This window comes from Oenanthe melanoleuca, chromosome 5 (genome assembly GCF_029582105.1).
Source record: "Oenanthe melanoleuca isolate GR-GAL-2019-014 chromosome 5, OMel1.0, whole genome shotgun sequence".
Classification (NCBI taxonomy): Eukaryota; Metazoa; Chordata; class Aves; order Passeriformes; family Muscicapidae; genus Oenanthe; species Oenanthe melanoleuca.
Window position 1 is genome coordinate 2,339,265 of NC_079339.1, and position 20,116 is coordinate 2,359,380.

The following is a 20,116-nucleotide window of genomic DNA, read 5'->3' on the forward strand; positions in this document are numbered from 1 at the left end:
AACAAAATATGTGATTGTTTCCCAATAACTAAGTAATTAGTGAATATTTGGGAGGAACTTACCATCCATGGGAGTTCATTTCCTCCCTTTCTGAGACAGTCCTATCATTATGAAATACCCCTGTAAAAGATATACCTTGTTAAAACTGATGGCAAAGTCATTACTGATTATCTGTCTCTTCTGTGTTGCTCTGTGTTGTCAACATACATCAGTGGCTTTAGATAGCATCTTTTCCCCTTTTCCTTTTCTCTGTAGTTTAGCAAGTCATTTTTCAGTGGCAAGCTCTCAGAAACAGGCTCCTGAGCCAGCTTTTGTTGAGTGAATAAAAGTAAATGGTGGACATTGTTTAAGGAAGTTAATTATCCCAGAAGGAGGAGATCACCTTTGATGGAACATTGTGACAGTGGCCAAAATGCATTAAGGCTGAACTATTCACCAGCTCCACCTAGACAGTTGTTTTTGTTTTGTTGTTAATCAGTTCGTGTTAATCCAAGACATCCATTTCCTTGCCCTTTAACTTCATATTTAAAAAAAAAAAAAAAAAAAGAAATGTTTTATTATTTAAAATACTAAACGTTTTAATAGCTATTTAAAATAAAGTATTTAAAGCAAAAAGGACAATACTCCTTTGGCTCATGCTCTTACATCTCACACTGATATGAACTGTGAAAACTCTTAACTTAGAACTGTTTTCTGTGGCAAGGAGGGCTCTGCCAGGATTGTGTGGTTACACATGAGGTCAGTGTGGGCCATTCAGTCTCACACACAAATACTGGTGAGAGAATTCACTAAGCAGAGCTCACTGTGCTTCACCTTCAGATAATTTTAACGCTGCAAAGAACCGAGCAAAGGGTAATAAGGTTCTTGACGTAGAACACAACAAAACTCCCCGTTTCCAGTGTGACCCATCCAAGTGTCTGTGTGCTGGGGAGGTGCTGGATGATGAAGGAGTGCAGCCAGAGCTGGAGCAGGCAGGTGCTCAGAGGTGAAGGAGTGCAGCCCAAGCTGGAGCAGGCAGGTGCTCAGAGGTGAAGGAGTGCAGCCAGAGCTGGAGCAGGCAGGTGTGGGTGTGAAGGTGTGCAGCCCAAGCTGGGAGCAGGCAGGTGTGGGTGTGAAGGTGTGCAGGCAGGGCTGGGAGCAGGCAGGTGTGGGTGATGAAGGAGTGCAGCCCAAGCTGGAGCAGGCAGGTGCTCAGAGGTGAAGGTGTGCAGGCAGGGCTGGGAGCAGGCAGGTGTGGGTGATGAAGGTGTGCAGCCCAAGCTGGAGCAGGCAGGTGCTCAGAGGTGAAGGTGTGCAGCCAAGCTGGAGCAGGCAGGTGTGGGTGTGAAGGTGTGCAGGCAGGGCTGGGAGCAGGCAGGTGCTCAGAGGTGAAGGAGTGCAGGCAGGGCTGGGAGCAGGCAGGTGCTCAGAGGTGAAGGTGTGCAGCCCAAGCTGGAGCAGGCAGGTGCTCAGAGGTGAAGGTGTGCAGCCCAAGCTGGAGCAGGCAGGTGCTCAGAGGTGAAGGTGGGCAGCCCAAGCTGGAGCAGGCAGGTGTGGGTGGTGAAGGTGTGCAGGCAGGGCTGGGAGCAGGCAGGTGCTCAGAGGTGAAGGAGTGCAGCCCAAGCTGGAGCAGGCAGGTGCTCAGAGGTGAAGGTGTGCAGCCCAAGCTGGAGCAGGCAGGTGCTCAGAAGTGAAGGTGTGCAGCCAAGCTGGAGCAGGCAGGTGCTCAGAGGTGAAGGTGTGCAGGCAGGGCTGGGAGCAGGCAGGTGCTCAGAGGTGAAGGAGTGCAGCCCAAGCTGGAGCAGGCAGGTGCTCAGAGGTGAAGGTGTGCAGCCAGAGCTGGAGCAGGCAGGTGCTCAGAGGTGAAGGAGTGCAGCCCAAGCTGGAGCAGGCAGGTGCTCAGAGGTGAAGGTGTGCAGGCAGAGCTGGAGCAGGCAGGTGCTCAGAGGTGAAGGAGTGCAGCCCAAGCTGGAGCAGGCAGGTGCTCAGAGGTGAAGGAGTGCAGCCCAAGCTGGAGCAGGCAGGTGCTCAGAGGTGAAGGAGTGCAGCCCGAGCTGGAGCAGGCAGGTGTGGGTGATGAAGGTGTGCAGGCAGGGCTGGGAGCAGGCAGGTGCTCAGAGGTGAAGGAGTGCAGCCCAAGCTGGAGCAGGCAGGTGTGGGTGATGAAGGTGTGCAGGCAGGGCTGGGAGCAGGCAGGTGCTCAGAGGTGAAGGAGTGCAGCCAAGCTGGAGCAGGCAGGTGCTCAGAGGTGAAGGAGTGCAGCCCAAGCTGGAGCAGGCAGGTGCTCAGAGCTGTCTGTCCCCGCAGGATGTGCGGCGAGTGCCCGGAGTGGCCCCGACCATCGTGCGCTCGGCCAGCGAGACCAGCGAGAAGCGTCCCTTCATGTGTGCCTACCCCGGCTGCAACAAGAGATACTTCAAGCTGTCCCACCTGCAGATGCACAGCAGAAAGCACACTGGTGGGTGCAAGGCACGGCACAGCAGGGTGGGAGTGGGGGGTTTGGGATGGCGCAAGGGGCAAGAAACGCTCTGCCAGGTCAGGGAGTGAGAGGATCTGTCAGATGAGTGAGTGTGTGCTCTGCCAGCTGGGCAACATCTGTCAGATGGGGAACCTTTGTCAGATGGGCAACCCTCTGTGTCAGAGGGGCAAACTCTGTGAGCTGGGAATCCTCTGTGAGCTGGGGAACCCCTGTGAGCTGGGGAACCTCTGTGTGAGCTGGGGAACCCTCTGTGAGCTGGGGAACCCCCTGTGAGCTGGGGAACCTCTGTGTGAGCTGGGGAACCTCTGTGAGCTGGGGAACCCTCTGTGAGCTGGGGAACCTCTGTGAGCTGGGGAACCTCTGTGAGCTGGGGAACCCTCTGTGAGCTGGGGAACCTCTGTGTGAGCTGGGGAAGCTTCTGTGTGAGCTGGGGAACCTCTGTGTGAGCTGGGGAACCCTCTGTGTGAGCTGGGGAACCTCTGTGTGAGCTGGGGAACCTCTGTGAGCTGGGGAACCTCTCTGTGAGCTGGGGAACCCCTGTGAGCTGGGGAACCCTCTGTGTGAGCTGGGGAACCCTCTGTGAGCTGGGGAACCCCCTGTGAGCTGGGGAACCCTCTGTGAGCTGGGGAACCTCTGTGTGAGCTGGGGAAGCTTCTGTGTGAGCTGGGGAACCTCTGTGTGAGCTGGGGAACTCTCTCTGTGAGCTGGGGAACCCCTCTGTGTGAGCTGGGGAACCCTCGTGTGAGCTGGGGAACCTCTGTGAGCTGGGGAACATCTGTGTGAGCTGGGGAACCTCTCTGTGAGCTGGGGAACCTCTGTGAGCTGGGGAACCTCTCTGTGAGCTGGGGAACCCTCTGTGAGCTGGGGAACCTCTGTGAGCTGGGGAACCTCTGTGAGCTGGGGAACCCTCTGTGTGAGCTGGGGAACCTCTCTGTGAGCTGGGGAACCCTCTGTGAGCTGGGGAACCCCTCTGTGAGCTGGGGAACCTCTGTGAGCTGGGAACCCTCTGTGAGCTGGGCAACACCTCATTCATCCTGAGCAACCCCTCTGTGATCTGGGCAACCCCTCTGCCACCTGGGCAACCCCTCTCTGTGAGCTGAATGTTCTCTGCATCTAGCTAAGAAAAACACACAGCAAGTAGATCACCTCATTCCCTCCCCATTACAGAGCTATGAGTTGTTTTACCTTTTTTTTTTTTTTTTTTTCCTTCTTCTTTCCCCTCTCATTTGGGACCATTGAATCTCACTCCAAATCTCATCTAATGTTAATTATTCAGAAGTTTCCTCTCCAAGAGGAACCTAGACATTCAGCATCCTCTGGATCTCCTGTGTAAACCTTTTCTGCTTGGGGGTGTAGGCAGGGATTGGCAAATAGGTTCCCTGCTATGGGATTTTTCCATGAAGAATTGAGCCTGAAACCAGTCATTTGTAGGGTGATGTGTGGATTCTCTCTGAGTTCAGGAAATAAGACCTCAAAATGTGGAAATCAAATGCTCTGCTGAACATTGCCAAAGAGTAAACAGAGTTATTTCCCCTATTTATTGTGTAGAACGTGTAAAATGATGATGTATCTTTAGATATGTTCCTTATGAGTTTTTATTTTTTTTTATTGCCTGTCATATTTTTATTTAGAATGTTCTTTCTGTGCTTACCTAGAAGTCTTTGGATGAAATCTGTAAATATGGATGGTCAGTTAACCACTGATATGTTGGAAGATCAAAGGGATGAAAGAGAACATTTTTATAAAATATAGTTGCAATCTTCTCCTTTTGGAGACCATTCAGTCAGTTAATTGTGCAAAATGTGAGAAATGCACACAAAGCACTTTTAATTAATGAATGGGCAAGTCAGAAAATGTTGAGACATCTGTCTTCAGAGCTGCTGAAATGAAAAATTTCAGATACTTTAGACTGTAAGTGCAAGATCATCTTCAGAAAGGAAGGTCTAGAGAAATGCTATTCTATTTTCTATAAATAAATTGGAACCAAGAAAAATTTATTTTCCACTCAAACACTTTTTCTATAAGGGTGGGCACAGATTTAGGACCAGAAGGGACTTTTCCCCCTTTAGCAGGTGGCAGGGTTTTGTCCTCAGCCTGTTGAATTAGAAATTTCCTATTATTATGATCTGGGAATTCTGCTTACCAAATTCCCAGCTGCTGTAGAGGCTTAGAATGTGATGCTCTTCATTTCCTGTCTCCTCCTGTGGTCTGGATTTTGGGAAAGTTTGGTGACCTGTGGGAGCATATGAAGGGGATAACTTCCCAGTATTCTTATTTTCCTGGCTGGTTGATGTTTGGATGGTCTGGACTTAGTGGCCATGAAGGTTTTCCACTGCCCTGCTCTTCAGGAGTCACACCCACTGTTGGGATGCAGATCTTCATGTGCTTGTCTAGCCCTGGCAAAAGCAAAATTTGGAGCCAGTTCTCTCCAAAAAATAATGTGTTTGTCACACCTCTCCTAATCAAACAAAAAGTTGTATAAATCTTCCTCTAAGATTCTGGACTCACCCATGGGCTTGGAGCTCTACCTTACACTGTCTTAGTGTAGTGGTGGGTCAAAGATTTTGGTCATTTTTAAAATGATGAGCACATGATTTCAAAACAAGCTGTTACATATATATGACATTAAACCCACAGATTGTATCTTTGCAGGATAGTGTTTGCTCTAGATTATGTTTTTTATTTCTATAATAGATACAAAGGACTGGCTCATCAGATCTTCCATCCTTCTTTCCCACTTGCTGTATTGCAAAACCAAGCAAGGCCCTGAAACACAAAGTTGGGTTCTGTAATCAGCTTTTTACCAATGTTTCAAACAGCCTCAGTTGAAAATGTTAACACTTTGTACCCTCTGAGGCTGCTTATCTGTTCTTAACAATGCCTTTATTGAAACTTGTACAGCCAAAAAAGCTCTTTTCTTATCTTGGTGTATTTTGCTGCAGCAGATAGGCCTCTGAAAGGAAATGCAGAAACACATCTAACTTTTCAACCTTGCAGCAAATAATGTGAGCTGGCACTCTGTGGCAGGCTTCAGGCACTTCCTTGCAGAAACAAATTGATGTCTAGACCCCCATAAATTCCATTTTTGGTGGAAGCATCAGCATCCTTGCCAGAGACCCTTTGGATTCAGGGCCACTCATTGGAAAACTGGATTTATCCTAACACAAAGCTCAGCAGATTTGCAGGGACAATACCCTCTGCCTGTTTGCCAGGGATATTTTTTAGCCTAAAAATACCAGCTGCAGTGGAGTATGAGAATCTGTTGTCATTTATGGTAAGATGTCAAGCTCTGTTCTTTCAGGCTGATATTTCTACAGCATAAAATAAAAATACTTAGGGATCTAAAATTCAAGATTGATTTCAGAATAGTAATAACATGTCACAGCTGAGCAATGATGTGAAGACAACAGAAAATGTTAATTGTAAATGCTCCCTAGTAAATAAATAAACAAATATGTTTTGTGTGAGTTTGCTAAAGCAAATTATATTAAATAACTATGTAGAATTAGCAAGGCAATGTTGTGATCATGGGAGTGGGTACACTTATTTTAGAAAAGGGGTTTAAATTGGTGCAGAAGGTATAGCCCAGCTTTCAGATTCTCATTCACACTTGGTTTCAAAATCAGCCTTCTCTTCTCATGTGTTCTTGTTAGAGACAGCTTTTACTCCTGCAGAACTCCTTAGTTAAAAGCAGTCACTGTGAATATTTTGTGCAACTGCTCAGCAGTAGAATTTTCTGTTTTCCCATGCACCTGAGCAAGTGAATTTGCTCCAGAAAAAATGTGCACCCTTCCCTTAGAGTTAACTACTTTTGACAAAATCAGTTTGTTTGATCATAAACATTTATTACATATATGCAAAGGAGGATTCATGCTTCTTTTACAATTCTTGACCTTTTTAAAAAAATTATTTTCCTGAATATTAAAGCCATGCCATTCCCTCCATCCTCTCTCATCTTTATTATTTCATTATGCCCTAAGTTCAGGCTTCCTTTTGCTGCCCTCTTTCAGCAGTGGAAATAATCATGTCCCAGGTGGAAGGGCTGGTGAAGCTCCATCTGCTTCTCCTGTTCTGTTTTGGGTCTCTGTGTGCTCACATAAGAAGGTGACAGCATTTCTAGATATTTTCACCCATAAAGAGACTTTTGCCTTTTACTGGAGAGGCTTTGATAGGCCTGGGGAAATGAGACACCCTCACTATGGGAATTTAGGGGGATACTAACACTTTTTCTAACCTGGGATGTTTCTCTTGTCCTGTTCTGAGGAAATTTATGGGAGCTCATGGGCTTGTGACACTCAGCTTTGGCAGCTGACATGGAAGATGTAGAAGGAAAGGGAAATTGTGCCTCTTTTTGTTTATTTGCTTTTTGTTTTCTTCCCAGTGTCATCACATCCCTTATGCAAACATTTCAGAATGATTCCTTTGTTATCTGCATGGGTTAAATCTGCCTTTAATTTAATCAAGATTATTTTCCAGAGTATTTAAAGAAATACTTTCATGTGCATGCCATCAGACCCTCCATGCTGTTTTATTCCAGTACCTCCTCAACCATCCTCTAAGTTTATATTGCAATTAGCAGACAATCATCCTGTCACTGCATTCTGCTCTGCTGACATTCCCCCTCCTAAATCTGCCAAAGGGCTGAATTCCATGGATGTAAGTGGTTTCTGAAAAGCAGGCACCCCCCCAGGGAGCCCTTGTGGTCAAAGTGTATGGAACTATTTCAAACACCTGTGGCAACTTTAATCTCTTATGCTAATAAATTCAGCACAGCAGACATAGAAATTGTCCACACCCAGGTTTGAGAATCAGTAAACTCCTTGGGGTGAGTGTCACAGGAAGTTAGCTTGCTCTTGCAGATTTAGTTGCTTTTGTAAAATCTTTATTTTAGGTACACTGGGATGAATTTGGAAAGCTCTCCTTCATATGCTGCTTGTTTGTGTCTGGTTAAATAAATAGAATTATATCTGAGGCTTCAGCAGGATCCCAGTGCTGTGCAAAAAAAATAGGGATTTCTTTTTTTAAAAATCTCAGGGTCTGACTTTTCATCCCAGAGAAATCCCACCCTGAGGATGTCTGCTGAACTGCATGGGAGGAGGGGAAGAGTTTATATTTACATGAGGCTCTGCAATAACTCATGGCTTTGCCTGTGGGAGCTGTGCAGCTATGTGAGAAACTTTATTTAATGGCAATTTGTGGAAGAAACTTAAATTTTGTTTTGGGGAAGAATATGTTTTTTCTTGAGGTTGAATATTTTTTGCTCAGTTTTCTTCTAATTAATTTAATATGGTTAAAACTGTCACCTATGTGGATAGAACTTAGTTTGTTCTTTAAACCCAATTCAGTTCAAACTGTGAATTATTTCCTCTTCTGATTCAGCTTGAATCAATTTGCTCCATATTCTGACAAGCTGATTTTCCTCTCCAGGTGAAAAACCTTACCAGTGTGATTTTAAAGACTGTGAGAGAAGATTTTCTCGTTCAGACCAGCTCAAGAGGCACCAAAGACGACACACAGGTTTGTGTGCTCAGCAGAGTTCATCTGCACGTGGGAATGAGTGGTGGTCCTGAAATTATTCTCCTGAACTCCTATTTTTCTGATCTTGTCTGCTCATAACACCAAATTCTTGAAGTGAATTTTAGGAGAAGGATGTGGTTAGGTTTTTTAGCTGTCCTTTTGGCACTAGTGTGGTTGTTTAGGTGGTTTTACATCCTGACACATCTTTTGAAGCAGCTGTCATAAAGAAACTGTTTTCTCTATACTCAGTGTCCAACATAGAGAATATTTTGGATTTAAAAATAAAGAGTTCTGCTAGAAAAACCTGCCAGTGTGTAAAATTTGCCCAAGACCTACAAGTAGTAGTGTGAAGTAAGTTAAACCTGTTGGGGGCACATGAAAATAGATTTCTGCACCTTGATTTTTCTTGGGTCCTATTTGCTCCTTCAGGATACCCACAGTGCCAAAGCACAGGGTCAGGATGAAGAATGTTTGCAGATGTTCCTTGGTGCAGTGGTTTGAGTGGGGGTTTGTTTATGATGGATGCTCCAGACCCAGGCACTGGAAGAGGAGGTTGCAAGGGGTGGTGGCCTCATTAGTGACTAACTTTCTGTAAAGTGTAGGCACAGGGCTGGGAGGAGCAGTTACAGTAACTAGAACCAAAAAAAAAAAAAAAAAGAAAAAAAAAAAAAATCCAGGCTTTTGAAACTGCAGAAATATCTGATTTCATTCACCCTTCCAAAAATATTGGGACATAAGTATATATATATTTTTTTTTTAAATTTATTTTTTTTTTCTCTCTTAGGTGTGAAGCCCTTTCAGTGTAAAACCTGTCAGAGAAAGTTCTCCAGATCTGACCACCTGAAGACTCATACCAGGACTCATACAGGTAAAACAAGTGCGTAAACTTTTCTTCACATTTATATTTCTTTTTTTTTTTTTTTCAATTTGAAATCAATGTTGTTGTAAATGATGTGATTAGAAAGTGTCTTAACCAGGATTTAAATATTGAAAACAGCAGAAATAATTTCAGGGTGCACTGATTTTTCAGTGTGGCAAAGTGATAGTCAGTTTTCACAAAGGGATTTTGCTGATTTTAGAAACTATACTTTCTTCCTTCACTTTTAAAGAAATTTCAGCTTGGCAAAATAAATTATGAAACGAGCATCATGGTCTCAGCCCACAAATGTCAAGCTGATCTACTGCCTGTACTGAAAAATCCCTGCAAGACAGAAATTTTAATTCTAGCTTTAGCCAAAGCTCTGTAATCTAAAGTATTTGTCCTGCTCATGCTTCTCCCAAGTTCAGCTGAGCCTAGTGCAGGATAGCAGGGCAGAGCTCTGGCTGCTGCTGCTTGTGCTGTAATCTCTCCAGCAGATAAAAGCAGTGCCTTTTGCAAACTCACACTGACAGACACTAAAGTAAAAGCTTACTCAAATATTCAAGGACTTTTTTTTTTTTTTTTAAAGTAGAAACTGTAGTATTTCATATAAATGAGGGGGAAAAAAAAGGAAAATAAAGGAGGCCATTTTAGTCTACTCTGCCCTCATAAATTTAAACATCATTATGTGTTTTAGTTGTAAGTTTTAGAATTAGTGTGCTGAAATTTGCTGTTCCTTCTGCCATGTATGCAGTGTTTTTACCAAATAATTGTTTGCTGGGCACTTTGGCATGTTGTTGGATGTCATGGTGTTTTCCATACTGGTGTTAACCTTTTAAATTCAGTCTCTGTACAGATGGACAAGGAGCCTGAAAATCTTTTTCTCCCTGCTAAGAATTCTTTTTTCTCTTCTGGACCATAAAAACACACATTTCAGACTTCCAAAAAAAAAAAAATAAAAGAGAAATTTTAATAAAGGAAATGATTCACCTGAGAACAATGGCATTTTCTGTGGCTCTGGCCAAATAAATGCTGCACCCAATGGCCATATCTACACTTGCTCCTGGGGTGTCCCCATGGTCCTGTTGACTGCAGGGCCTGGGTCTCTGTGCATTTCCATGAAGAAAGATGTTTTCTTAACCAGCAAGAGGTAATGTTCTGGGAGAGACAAAATGGCAAGTGGTTGGACCAGGCTGGCAAGCTGGGATAAACTACATTCCCCATCACATTTCATTGCTAACAATCTGCTGATTCAGGATTTGCATGACTCCAGTAAATATTTTTTAGCCTAGATTAGCTACACTGAAGGACTGCTCTCTTTTTGTGCACCTCCCTGTCCTGGTTCCCCCACAGACTGAGAGTGCCCTGGGTTTGCTGCCTGCCACTGGCACAGGATGCTATGGAGCATTTTTGGATGTGTCAGCTCCTGAGGGGAATGGGCACAAGGGGTGGGTGGGGATTTTTCATCTCCACCTTGCCCTGCAGCTTCATTCCTCCTTTTTCTTAGCCCCTAAATTTTGTGACAAAGCAGCACCTAGCTCAAGTGATCTTGCTCCATATTAAATCTTGAGGAAGCAAAGCACAGGTGGCTTCCATGCAATTCTATCCTGATTTTAAGTCAACTGCCAAACTATTTGTTAAGATTCAGGGATTTATTTTTTTTTTTCTCTTCACAAGCAATTACACTGTGACAGCAAAAAAAAAAAAAAAAAAAAAAAAAAAAAAAAAAAAAAAAGTCAAAGGAAGTTTTCTCCATCCATAGACATGTTTAGCAATGGAAATGTGATTCCTGATACCTGTACCATGAAGCTGTACAAAGTAATAACAGAGATTTCTTTCCCTTTCTGGGAGAGGACAAGCAGGGTGGAATTGTGCTGCTGTTCTGTGGTAGTTCTGTGAGAAGCTGGTGAGTTACAGACATTACAGATACCTCACCTCAGTTCACAGGATGGTTTTGTTAATGCTGGTGGGAGGAGAACAGTTTGTGCAATCTGTGATCAATTTTTTCCAACACTGTTCCAAGCACTCATGGGATTTGGTTGATGCTTTTGCCAGCATCTATGCTTAGTGGATAAAGTAGATTTTAGGCATCCCCTTCCCACCTAAAAGACCTTTCATGGGAGTTTGCAAACAGAAATATACATTTATGCAAACCCCCTTCTGCCTGAATTTGGATTTGGTTTGTGAAATGCTCAAAGTGTGAGGTAAAGAAGAAAAGATGCCTGGGTGAGGTTGTACCACCCCAGCATGTCTGGAGTGTGTTACAGAGGATGAGGTGTGTAGACAGCACTGAAGAACCCAGCCCAGAGCTGAAAATACTTCAAAATATTGCATTTATTCTGAGGGGGAAAAAAACAAACAAAACAACAAGAAAATGGAAAAAAGAAGCATGAGTCACTGGGCACTGCTCTGAGCTAATGAAAGCATTCCATCAGCATTCCTGTGGCATCAGAAACAGCCTGAAATTCCACTTACACACTGCAGGAAATCAAGGACCAGGCTAAACAGTTAAACATGGTGTCATTTCTTGTTCAATTTGAATGTGCTTTGCTTGGAGTTATTTGTAATGAATATCATGCTCATGGAAACATTAGAAAAATGCTATTTTGAGCATTTGACATCTCCAATAGGTGTGAATCCACTCTGTTTAGATTGTAGTGGAAAACTTTGAGTCTGGCTCAGCAGAATTCATGCTGAACTCTGCTGCTTCTACCATATTCACTTACACTCACCAGTTTCAAAGAACTTCAGCCAAAACCTCCTTGAATTAGCTGGAGAAAACCCCCCTTGAGTGGAGGTCAAGGTGTGAAAAGCCACCCACAGTTTCCACAGTGACTAAGAGTGGCCGGAGCTTTTGGGAATGCCAGAGTGAGTTTGAAACTTGGTCATTTGAGGGCTAAGAGTGGCAGAATGATGGCAACACGGTGCTCAGCAAGGGATGAAGTGCTCCAGGCCACTGCAGAGGTTGAACACCAGCTGAGGCAGAGGTGGGAGCACTGGGTGCTGATGTGAGCAGGAGCTGGGGCACTCCCACACCCTCCAGGACAGCCCAGGGTGCTTTTCCTCCTGCCAGCTCCTCACAGCCCTGCAGAAAGAGCACAAGCAGTGTCTGGGATGAGCTGGGTGCTCAGCTAATAACAGGGTGTTTTGTTAACAGGTGAAAAGCCTTTCAGCTGCCGGTGGCCCAGCTGTCAAAAAAAATTTGCCAGGTCTGATGAATTAGTTCGTCACCACAACATGCACCAGAGGAACATGACTAAACTGCAGCTGGCCCTTTAGGCAGTTCAAACAAGTGACAAATCCTGATGGGACATTATAAGCTACTGCAAATTTCTCAGCCATCCTCGATCACCTGCCCGAGCTGCAGCTGTCTCCGCATCCTCTTTGACACAGGTTAACTAAACCCCAGGATTCTGCCCTGCCTTCATTTGGAGCTGCACAAGCCCCCACTCAATCAGCTCAAGAGATATTTACTCCTGGCTTTGTACAGAAGTAGGCAGGATTGCCACAGTTTCAGGATTGCTGTCTTAGGTTTTGTGTCTGTCTCCGGGTTTTTTTTGTGTTGTTCCCACTTGGGCTTTTCTAGGTGCAAACAGCTGTGCCTTTTTAATTCCTGCAGTGGGCAGGGTGATTCCTCCCTGTTGAAGGTCTGCTCTACATTTCCATCACCCCTGCAGATGCTGAGGTTCCTAGTGCTAGTACAGCTTTCCTCACAAAATGAAGGAACAGTCACCTGAGATATTTCTGGTAACCAAAGGGCAGACTTTTAGAGTTGGGAGCTCTGCTTTTGAATTTCACAAGTTCAAACCTTTTTTTAAAGGTTGTCTTTCTAGAGCAGCTAAAGCCAGGTGAATCAAAGCCTCTCTGTACAGAAAATAAGAATCTTACCATTAAGTTAACTTGGTTTTTAAAGAATTACATAACTGAACCCTCAAAACTGTTTTGTTTGTCCATTAGCTCTCTCCTTTTCTCTCTCTCTTTTTAATGTATTGGTTTAAATTTATTCTATCATGAGATGCATTGATCTCCTTTACACAAAACTAATTCAAATCATTGTAGACATTTGGGATTTGTTTACAATGTAAAGCCACACTGGTTATGTGGCTAGCAAGCTGTATAAACTTAAAACTGAACTTCTAATGGGGCTGGTCCAGGATCTCCATTAACAGATTGCTCTTAAGATAAGTAACTTAAAAAAGACTCTTTGTCAAGTATATGTGAAAAAGACATTATTAGTGTAAGGAAATATATTATTTCAGGGTTTTGGGAGGAGGGGTTTATTATTTACTTTTAATTGCTTGAAATTGTGTGTATATATATATATCTGATAATGTATTGCTCTTAGACATCTCCAATTAGAAAATGTATAAATATTAGAAGCATCACTGTTCTGATGTTGTTGCTGTTACAAACTATTGATAACACTAAGAATGTAACCTTCATTTTTCACTGAGCTTTCAATTAAAGCCCATTCAAAGAGAAACAAATGAGAGTCCAACAGATGTCTTGTTTCATGTCTGGTATTAAATTTCAAATGCCCTGTCCAATAGTATCCTTTTCTTTTTTCTTTTTTTTTTTTTTTTTGTATATAAAGGTACCACCAGCACTGATGACCACTAGTTAACCTGTCCAGGTCTTGACCACAATTTATCCATCTCACTTGGGAATCATACTGGCAGCAGAAAACAGTGTCAAGTTTCATATTGTGCTATAAAGCAGTGGCCTCAGTCGTTCTTCTTCTTACCCAACCATTCCTTCCCTCTCAGCCCGTGAGATTTGTGCAAGAACTTTACAGAACAAGTAAAATCCCATTTGTAAATAGCAGAACTGGCCTTCTGTAGAACTGGGCTGAAACCCCAAGCACAGATAACTTCTTAGATTAGGACGTCACGGACTGACTTTTAAGTAAAAGTTAATTTAGAGTTGGGGTGGCTTAAATCAGTCCAGCAGGTTGAAAAAGACAGTTCTTTCATAGATGATGAAGTGTGAAAAGGGAGATAAAGAAATATTACTGTTTCTTTGTCATGCTGCCTACTTTTCTTTGGAAGTAAGTACAGCCTGCCTCAGCGCCCTTTGCCCTTGCAAAATATTTGTATCTCTTTAGCAAAAATCTTTAATGTATCTTGCCAAGCTTTTTTTTTTTTTTTTTTTTTCTCTAATGTACACAATGGAGTTCTATGATGGGTTGAGCTTTCTCTCTTAAAGTGCAGCTGCATCGTCAAGAAAACTCAACAGTTAATTCTTCAAGTCCTCTTTTTCGCCTGGGTATTGCATCACTGTTAATTACTGTTGGGGTACTGTGACTCATTTGTATCAGTCAACTTTATCTCTTGCTGCCAAAAGACAGCATCTCTCTGGAGAAACTCATAACAAGTGTGGCAAACATCAAATATTTGGAGCCAACGGTGTACATAAAAACTGCACAGAATTAAAAAATAAAGCAACTCCTCCTGCTCTCTTGAAAGAAAAGTTCAGCTGCAATAACAATGTCCTCTGATTTACCCAGCAGTTCTCAGCAGCTACAAAACAATCTGTTTTTCAGCCTGCACCCAAAATAGAGAGCTGCCACCAGTGTTTATATTGAAAGCCAAAAAAAAAAGAAAAATCAGCCTCCAGTTTTGCCTGCATCAGTCAAACATAAATAAAAGTATATTTTTGTGAAATCCAACCAAAACTGTGCTGCAGCACAGGCCAGACTTGCAGTGACCTGTAAATAGCTCCAGCCATGGTTTGCTGCTTGGGGAATCACATGCTGAATAATAATAGTAGATGGCTGCAGAAAATGAAGCGTGGCTTGATGAGTGACAGAGCATGTCCTTTTGCTTTTGCTGTCACCACTTCTCCAGTGAAAGACTTACTGCTACTCTGCTGTTGGATGATCATTATGCCCCCCCAACCTGCCAAGCACAGAGAGGACAGTGGTAAATGTTGACAAGATTTAAAAAAAAAATATTCCCTGTTCTTTCACAGTGTTTGCTATGAGAGGCATTTCAAGTTTCTGCCTCTCATTTCCCTGGTTTTGGGATTCTATCAGGTAATCCACCTTTATGGAAGTGTTTTACTGCATGAATTTCTCAGAAGCAGCCCCCAGATGCTGGCTCTTGCAGCATGCAATTCCTCTTTTTGGGACTCACAGGGACTGATCAGCTGGATGAGTTTCTGTGAGCTTGACCTCCTATGAGAGATGAGGGGGCTGCACTCTATCATACCTTACAGGTACCCTGGAAGATTTTCAATCCCACAATTAATTGAGCAAATCCTTTATGCCTCCGCCCTCTGTTCTTAAAGTGGAAGTGGTGAGTGATGTTATTTTGGCTGATGGTTGATGTCTTAGTGGGACTGGCACACTCTTCCTGTCCAGTGGCTTCTGAATTATGTAGATAACAATTTTCCTTGCCCCTTCACAAGGTACAGTGTGTTGAGTAGGTAAGGGAATGTGATCTCTTCCCTCTCTGACTGTGTGGACTGGAACTCAGGAGTTGCATGGCTGTGGGAAGGGAGGATGTGTGAAGAAGCAGCTCTTTCCTTCTCCTCCCATGGTGGGTAAAGCAAGTTGTCCATTTCAGGAGCCACTCCAGCCTATCTGTTTCAGGATGTCAGGAGGATTCACTTCACTGCTGCAGCAACCCACCTTGAGCTGGGAGCAGCTCCTGGGGATGCAGGTAGGTGCCTCAAACCAGTGTTTCTCCCTCCTTTCTGCTCCCCAGACAGGCTCTGAGAAAACCCTGCAGTGTGCAGCCTGCTTTGGTCATCCACAGCACCTGGCAGCAAATCCAGCATGGTAAGCAAGCTGCTCTCTGCCCTTTGCCAAGAAAAAACTCTGGAGCAGGTTGAGAGGCTCCAGGTCCCCCTCTTAGGGTGGTGGGGACCAAAAGGCCACCAGCAGGCACAGGTGACACCAGCTGCCAGAGGAAAAGTTCTGCTGCTCAGTCCTGCTTGTTTGTGACCCCCCCTTGGGACAAGGAGGGAAAATCCCAGAGATTTTCCTTGCTTGGGGAAGACCCTCATATCCCTCCCTGCCCTCCAATTAACAAAAGAAGTAATTAAAGGCAGTGCATGCAGTTCAAAATGGCACTAATGGACAAGAAAGCCCAGCTGCAATATTTGGGGAGATCCAATAAAAGATTCATTAGGATTCTCTGAGTTATTGGAAATCCTGATGGCACGAGGGAGCCTAATGAAACAGAAGACCTGGTCACAAGAGTGATGAGCTAAAAAAAGCCCAAACCCAAACCCCAACCCCACTGACACCATTCTAAAAATTAGACAATTAAGAGTAAAACCAGGAATGTAGCCAGAACTGTTCCACCTCAAATAATAAACACAAGGATAAGTTGCCAAGCGAGGTCAAAGAAGCAAATGGTAAAGTGAGTTTAAGAGACAGCTAGACACTTTTATGGGGAGAGAGGGGATTGAAGGATACAGTGACAAAACTGGGGGTAGGGTCGAGATAAACCCAGAGGACAGTGGTGGGCCAACAGCTCAGAGAGTGCTGGGGGCTCTGCAGAGATGTAGAGCAGCTCTTGGCATCCAGGGGCTCTGGCAGCATCCTTGAGGGGTGAAGGGAAGTGCCAGAGCAGTTTGAGAGCAAGGTGAGCCTGGCAGACAGCACTGGCTGTGGTCTCAGTGGCTGTGATCTCCATGCCCTGATCCCAAGTGCTGCCCTTGGTTTTGCACGTGAGATTCCCTGAAAAACTTGCTGAAAAGCAGATTTTTAAAGAAATCCTACCCAAGCAGCTTGTCTTGTTGCAAGTTGCCAGTGCAAAGCACAGAAAGAGATGCCAAAAAAAAAAAAAAAAAAAAAAATCCCAAGAAGAAAACTCCCTCTTTTATTTCTTTTCATTTTTCCTGAAAGTCTACTTGCAACATAGGAAGAAAAAGGGTTGGCTAGAATATGATTGAAATGAGGGAAAGGCTAAATAGACAGAGGTTATATTCTCTGCTTGCATGCAGCTTTGCACACTTGAGGTGGTATTATCCCAGGACACACAGAGTATTATCCCATGGACAGAGCTTTAGGTGCTGTAGGAACAGCATTCAGGACACAGATAAGGTTTTAAAAGACAAATGTTTAAATGCATGGAAAATCTTGAATGAGAAAGTTTTGTTGCAGCAGGACTTTCCAGTTCCTGAAAATTAAATATCTATCCCATAGATATAAATATAATTTAATTGCATCACTGTTTTATTTCAATGACAAATAGGCTTGGTATGTTCTGATGATCTCTGGCAGAACAAAGATCCTAATCTGCAAAAAAAAAAAAAGGCTGAGCAATAACAGAAAGAGCTGGCTGACCATCCTGGCTTGAATGGCTGGATAAATCTAATATAAAACCAACTGTTCTTCCCCAGCATCAAAAAAAAAACCTTTTAATGCAAAGGAATTGTAAGAAAACACAGGGCACTGAGACAATTTAGTATAGAGGTGCAGGGGAGAAATACAACTGCATTTATTCTCAGACTGTTTCTTTTTATGGCTCATTCTCATCTGAGTCATGCCCCAGAACTTCCATTCATTTGAATGAAATGTTGAAAAATATAACCACAAAATAATAATAATAATATAAAAAAATGTAACCTCACTGCCTGGAAAAATCCTGCCCCAGAATTTCTTGGGAAATGGTGTGTCTTCATTCATGTGCTCTGTTGGTTCAATAACCACATCTGCCTAATGTTTCCTCCCAGGAAGGTCTCTGACACTTTTAGCTCTATCAGAGAGGTTTTGACTTTAAGCTGTGGTGTGGCTGCACAGCAAAGGTGCATTATAAACCAAATGGAGTTTTTTCCTCAGCTGTATGGATACCCCCACAGCCCTGTCCAGAGCAGGAGGGTGGTTTTGCTCCCAGCCACAGGATGGGATTGCTGGCTCTTGGGACAGCTGTTTTCCTGGGAATGTGGGGCCACCAAGCCCCTGCTGCAGCTGGAGGAGTTTCCAAACTTGCAACAGAGACTCACAGCCCTCACAAAGCAGCAGGCAGAGACTCTCCTGTGATGCAGATCCAAATGCAGTTCATGCAGTTCAGAGATCATGTGTGCTGTTGTGATGCTGTTACAGATTCTATCCCTGTGACTCTGGGTAACTACTGACAATTGAAAAAAAAATTAAAAATCTGGTTGCTTAGGGTGTTTTACAAAGGCCAAATCCTCTGCTGTCCTTGAGGCTGCCTGTGGTGGTGCTTCGTGCTCTGGAGGATGAGTGCCCTGAGCCACTCCCTGCTCAGCACCTCAGAACTGGGGGGATGAATTAGAAGGGAAAATTGCTGAGAATCAAGGCAAGGAGGGGTGGCATGGCCCTGGTATGGCTGTGTGAGGATTTCAGCATGCCCTGCTCCAGGCTCCCCTCCTGTTAAGCTGCAGCTTGCAGCTCTGAAGGTCATGGCACAGGATGAGCAGCCCAGTATTTCTGAGCTGTAGAAATTCCTAGTGTCTGCTGCAGGCAGGATCCAAACACTTGTGTCAATTCTGTACCATGCCCCAGACTGCCAAAAAACATTAATATAAGCATATTTATCTGGGCTGCAGTGTGTTACAAGAATTCATTAGGACAATATGTGATATGGTGCTGAAACAGAAGGCTGGGTTTCTCTGGCCAGAGATGAGGAAGTCTAGTCCCTGCTGAACTTTTACTACTGATAAAGACAATGTCTGCTGGCAGCATTCATTTTTTACTAGGCCATCTGCATCTAGTCAAGGATAACTTGACTTTCTGAAAAAGTCATTCATCAGCATCAAGCCTGAACAACTTTCTCTTGATGAGTAAAGCAACACAAAGAAAGACCAAGATGGTTAATAAACTTCTTTGGGAGCAAAAGGTCAATGCTGGTGTAAACAAAGCAGTGTCATAGCACTGTACAGAAGCATTGAAGTTATATGGCTGATGCCCCATTTATTTTTTATCTGTGTTTGTTATCACTTATTTTGCTCTGCTTTAGCTGATCTATAAATCTTTATAACAGTGTTCTTTATTTTCTTAATTTTTTCATCCCCCTTATCACCTTTTATCACCTGTTTGTGCCCAGGGTGTTTGCTACTCTCTGCTGCCTGATGGTTGATTTTTAACCCTTTAGTTCTCATCTACCACACACAGGTACAATACTTGAGCCTTTCACAACTCCCTTTTTTTTCCTAGGGCTGAATCAAACCCTGAAGAGATTCCCACTGTCTCCTGAACAAATCATTAACTATTAAAGGCAAAAAATGAATGAGTGCACTGATGGGGAAATATTCCTCCCTTCACATCAGCCACAGGTCCTCCAGCCAAATATTTTATCATGAGCTTGGTCTAAATTAAAGGCAGGGGAAGATTCCAGAGCCACAATGACAAACATGAAGCAGCTGATACCTTGGCAAGGTTATCCAGCTCTTCAGTGATGATTGCTGTAGAGCCATAGCAAAACCTCACAGACACACAGGTGACTTTTGCCTAGAGAAAAACATTCTCTTCTGCATTTCAGAGAGAACTAAAACTCTTCATGAAATAATCTCATACAAATAAAAAAGTGATTTTTTTTTTTAATGAAGAACCTCTAGACTCCACCTTGCTTCCTTTGGTGTGCTATTTTGTTCTAATTAGATTATGAAAAGCTTTGTATGGACTAGATATCCAAATTAATATCAAAAAATTGTGTCACTGCAATCAGTTTTTGAGGGATAACCTCAGTGGAGCATATACTGCTCTTTTTAAGGGTTTACACCTTGAAATATTTTACTTAATAGACACTTATGCAATGTAATTACTGATAGCACTGGAGTATTAATTGAAACTGGGTCCTATAGGGAATAAAGACCCTGATTTTGGGACCAGCCAGTGAAAACATTAATCTCCCTTGTTAATAAATGCAATATAATGTAATGTATTTTTAATAGTGTGAGCTTCTGCTGAAATTGCAAAGTTAGGCTCCTACTTAGAAATGCCCCATGTTGATGAATTAATACACATAATACTTTTACCTGAGGAAAAAAATTTGCTGGGCTAGATTCAAAATTCAGTGGTTATTCCAAATTTGGTGTCCACATGAGCAGACAGCTGCCTGTCATGTTCTGTCAGGTGGACAGCCAGACTGCAGGAAGTTCTGTGCACTGGGATTTTATTCTGTATATTTTCTAGTTCAGCTGCATTCCAGTACCTCTGGTATGTGTTTCTGCCTTTAACATGGCACTATGTAATAATACATGAATATAATAAAATTTCAGGTGACAGAGAAAGCTTGAGCAGGTTTTTTGTTACTTTTGTTGTTGGTGTGTTTGTTTTTTTTAACCTCCCCTCTCAGCCTGGAAGGAAT

General features: G+C 43.4%; 1 protein-coding gene across 3 annotated transcripts in view; it reads left to right on the plus strand.

Annotated features, from left to right (window-relative positions):
• Positions 1–12,646, plus strand: part of WT1 (WT1 transcription factor) — a 33,236-nt gene extending 20,590 nt beyond the window's left edge. For 2 of the 3 annotated variants that reach the window (XM_056493776.1, XM_056493778.1), the window contains 4 exons: positions 2,287–2,437; positions 7,886–7,975; positions 8,760–8,852; positions 11,992–12,646. In XM_056493776.1, coding sequence (XP_056349751.1) covers positions 2,287–2,437; positions 7,886–7,975; positions 8,760–8,852; positions 11,992–12,113 — 456 coding nt within the window. In that variant the 3' untranslated portion in view covers positions 12,114–12,646. The remainder of the gene's footprint in view (positions 1–2,286; positions 2,438–7,885; positions 7,976–8,759; positions 8,853–11,991) is intronic. The other variant, XM_056493777.1, reaches the window with a different exon arrangement.
• The last annotated feature ends 7,470 nt before the right edge of the window (positions 12,647–20,116 follow it).